This window comes from Pinus tabuliformis, chromosome 5_1 (assembly GCF_031772625.1).
Source record: "Pinus tabuliformis cultivar Carrire ecotype Pingquan chromosome 5_1, CPIR1, whole genome shotgun sequence".
In the NCBI taxonomy this organism is placed as follows: domain Eukaryota; kingdom Viridiplantae; phylum Streptophyta; class Pinopsida; order Pinales; family Pinaceae; genus Pinus; species Pinus tabuliformis.
The window spans coordinates 706,544,226-706,547,592 of record NC_142305.1 but is presented as its reverse complement, the minus strand read 5'-3'; the positions used below and the strand labels follow the sequence as shown (position 1 = coordinate 706,547,592).

General features: G+C 42.1%; 1 protein-coding gene across 1 annotated transcript; it reads left to right on the top strand.

Annotated features, from left to right (window-relative positions):
* Positions 1-482: 482 nt before the first annotated feature.
* On the top strand, positions 483-2,852 carry LOC149166882 (uncharacterized). The gene is made up of 5 exons (XM_089430289.1): positions 483-1,526; positions 1,764-1,900; positions 2,012-2,204; positions 2,355-2,589; positions 2,722-2,852. The coding sequence occupies exons 1-5, from the start codon at positions 483-485 to the stop codon at positions 2,850-2,852; spliced, it is 1,740 nt and encodes a 579-aa protein (XP_089286415.1).
* Positions 2,853-3,367: the final 515 nt, after the last annotated feature.

The following is a 3,367-nucleotide window of genomic DNA, read 5'->3' as shown; positions in this document are numbered from 1 at the left end:
AACAAAAAGGCAGTGAATAGAACTACAAGGGGAATTTCGAAAAATAAAACCACCACATTTCGATGGAGAGTTGGAAGAGGCAGCTGAGGCCTGGCTTATTAACATGAATAAGTACTTCCAATTATATGAATATGATAACAACCTAAAGGCCCGACTGGCCATCTTCCAACTGCAGGGGAAGGCCACCTTGTGGTGGGAAGAGGTTAAGATTGTGCGTGGGGTAAATGAGCAAAGTATCACTTGGGAGAAGTTTAAAAAATACTTCAAGGAAAGATACTTGACTGAACGATTTTATGATGAGAAAGCAAAAGAATTTCATGAACTGCAGCTTGGGCAACAAACAATGGATGAGTTTATCACCCGATTTACTTCTTTACTCCGATATGTGCCTTATATACGGGAGGAAAAGGCTAAGGTACAGTGATTCGTCAGAAGTTTGCCCGTGGCAATGAGGGAAAATTGAATTCAATAACCCAAAAATGATGGACGAGGTTATACAAAAGTCCAGGATATGCTATCAGCAAAGTAAGCAGAAGGGAGAACTTATGGGAAAGAAGTGGACTGACAAGAAAGGAAACAGGGTCCCTATGGGCAAGAAGGAAAATCGAGGCAACATTAGCAAGGGGTTCTCAAAAGGGCAAAACACCAGAAATCTGCAAAAAAATCAGTTCAAAATCAGACCACCTACTGAAAACAGATTTAGTGAACAGACTGGTAAAGTTGATAATGAAGGGACAACAAGACCCCCAGTGCAATGCTGGGGATGTGGAGGGCCACATTACGTTAAAAATTGTCCTCACCGGAAAGGAACTGATCAGATTTCACAGATCCACGAGGCATCTACGGTAGGCGATGTGGCCCAGAGCATCCCGAAAATTAACGCCGCACTCGAAGACCATCAGGCTGAGTACCAGCCGACAATGGTGGAGTTTGAAGGTAAAATTTTTGATCACCCTGTATCTGTTTTAATTGATCCCGGTGCTACGTTAAGTTATGTAAGTCCAAAGGTTGTGGAACAGTGTAAATTACAGTCGATTAAGTTTAAAAATTCTTGGCTAGTACAGTTGGCAACTGGAGCAAAGAGACGTGTGCTAGCCAAAGTTAATGATTGTCCACTTGAGATAGCAGGTCAGCCTTTGAAGGTAGATCTAAACATACTTCCCCTTGGGTCGTATGATGTGTTGATAGGCATGGACTGGCTGGAAAAACGCTGGTCCATTATAAATTGCAAAACAAAAACAATCTGCTACAAGAATGAATTGGGAGAGCAGCAGGTAATGCAAGGCATTCTGAGGCTAGTACAGATACGGCCCATAACCGCTTCACAACTGGAAAAGTGTATCCAGAAAGGGTGTCAGGTATATGCTATTCAGGTTGGTTATGCTAATTCAAAGGACAAGACTGCCACCTTAGGAAGTATTCCAATAGTTCAAGAGTTTGCAGATGTGTTCCCTGAAGAGATACCAGGACTGCCACCCAAGAGAGACATAGATTTCACCATTGAATTGGTGCCAGGGGCAGCCCCGGTGTCCTGAGCTCCATATCGTATGAGCACACCGGAATTGACAGAGCTGAAAATGCAGTTACAAGAGTTATTAGATAAAAACTACATCCACCCCAGTGTGTCACCCTGGGGAGCCCCCGTGTTGTTCGTCAAAAAGAAGGATGGAACCCTTCGCATGTGTATGGATTACCGTCAACTGAATAAGTTGACAATTAAGAACAAATACCCGCTACCTCGTATTGATGAATTATTCGATTAGGTGAAAGGGGCTACGGTATTCTCTAAAATTGACTTGCATTCGGGATACCATCAGATCAGAATTAAAGAGGAAGATATAGCCAAAACTGCCTTTAGAACTCGCTATGGGCACTACGAGTTCGTAGTACTACCTTTTGGGTTAACCAATGCCCCCGCGACCTTTATGTGCTTAATGAACAACATATTTCATTAGTATTTAGACAAATTTGTGTTAATCTTTATTGATGACATCCTGATATACTCTCGAAGCATCAAAGAGCACAAGGAGCATCTTAGACGGGTATTGCAAACTCTCCGGGAGCATCAATTATATGCCAAATACAACAAGTACGATTTCTTTAAGGAACAAATTCAGTACTTAAGACATATTATTACTAAAGACGGAATTGCGGTGGATCCTGAAAAGATCAAGACCATAATGGAATGGCCAGTACCGAAGGATGTAACGGATATAAGATCCTTTATGGGGTTAGCAGGTTACTATAGGTGGTTTGTGGAAGGATTTTCCAGAGTGGCCTATCCTATCACCTCCCTGCAGAAAAAGGGGAAAATTTTTAAATGGACAGCTGAATGCCAAAAAAGTTTTGAACAGCTCAAGCATCTGCTCACCACTGCGCCTGTATTAAGCATAGCAGATCCAGGTAAGGACTATGTGGTATGCATGGATGCAAGTAAGGAAGGGGTAGGAGGAGTCCTGATGCAGGAGGGTAAGGTAATCGCCTATGAGTCAAGGAAGTTAAAGGAACATGAGCAGAAATATTCTACCTATGATTTGGAGTTGGCAGCTGTCATTCACGCCCTAAAGATGTGGTGTCACTATCTGTTGGGTAGAAAATTTCTGCTAATGACAGATCACCACAGCCTGACTAGTTATTTCAATCAGCCTACCTTAAATGCTAGATAGGCACAGTGGGTAGATTTTCTGAGTGGTTTTGATTTTGAGATTAAACATTTGAAAGGGAAGGAGAACCATGTAGCAGACGCTTTAAGTCGAAAGGTACACTGCCTCTACGAAATTTCTTGCAGCGAAGGGTGGACTACCTTCGATGAAGTGGTTAAGGAGGCAGCAAATCAGGATCTGAAATATTAGCAAATAGGATAGCAAGCTCAAAATCCAACCAGCAGTGAATATCAGCAAGGTTATGCGATGGATGCTACTGGCCTGTTGAGATATAAAAAAAGACTATATGTGCCCAACCAAAGTAATATTAAAAGTCTGATTTTAGATGAATTTCATAAGAGTCCCTACGCGGGACATCCAGGTTACCAAAAATTGATTACCACACTCCAGAAGGAGTACTACTGGCCAGGCATGAAGAAAGATGTAGCAGAATATCTAGCACGATGTTTGGAATGTCAACAAGTCAAGGCAGAACATCAGCACCCTGCGGGACTATTGCAGCCACTACCAATTTCGGAATGGAAGTGGGAAACCGTCTCTATGGATTTTATAACCGGATTACCCAAATATAAAAAAAAGCAATGACTCTATCATGGTGGTGGTGGACAAATTAAGCAAAGAAGCCCATTTTATACTAGAACAATCCACTTTCAAAGTGGTGCAGATTGCCAACATCTTCATGCAGAATGTTTTCAGCTTACATG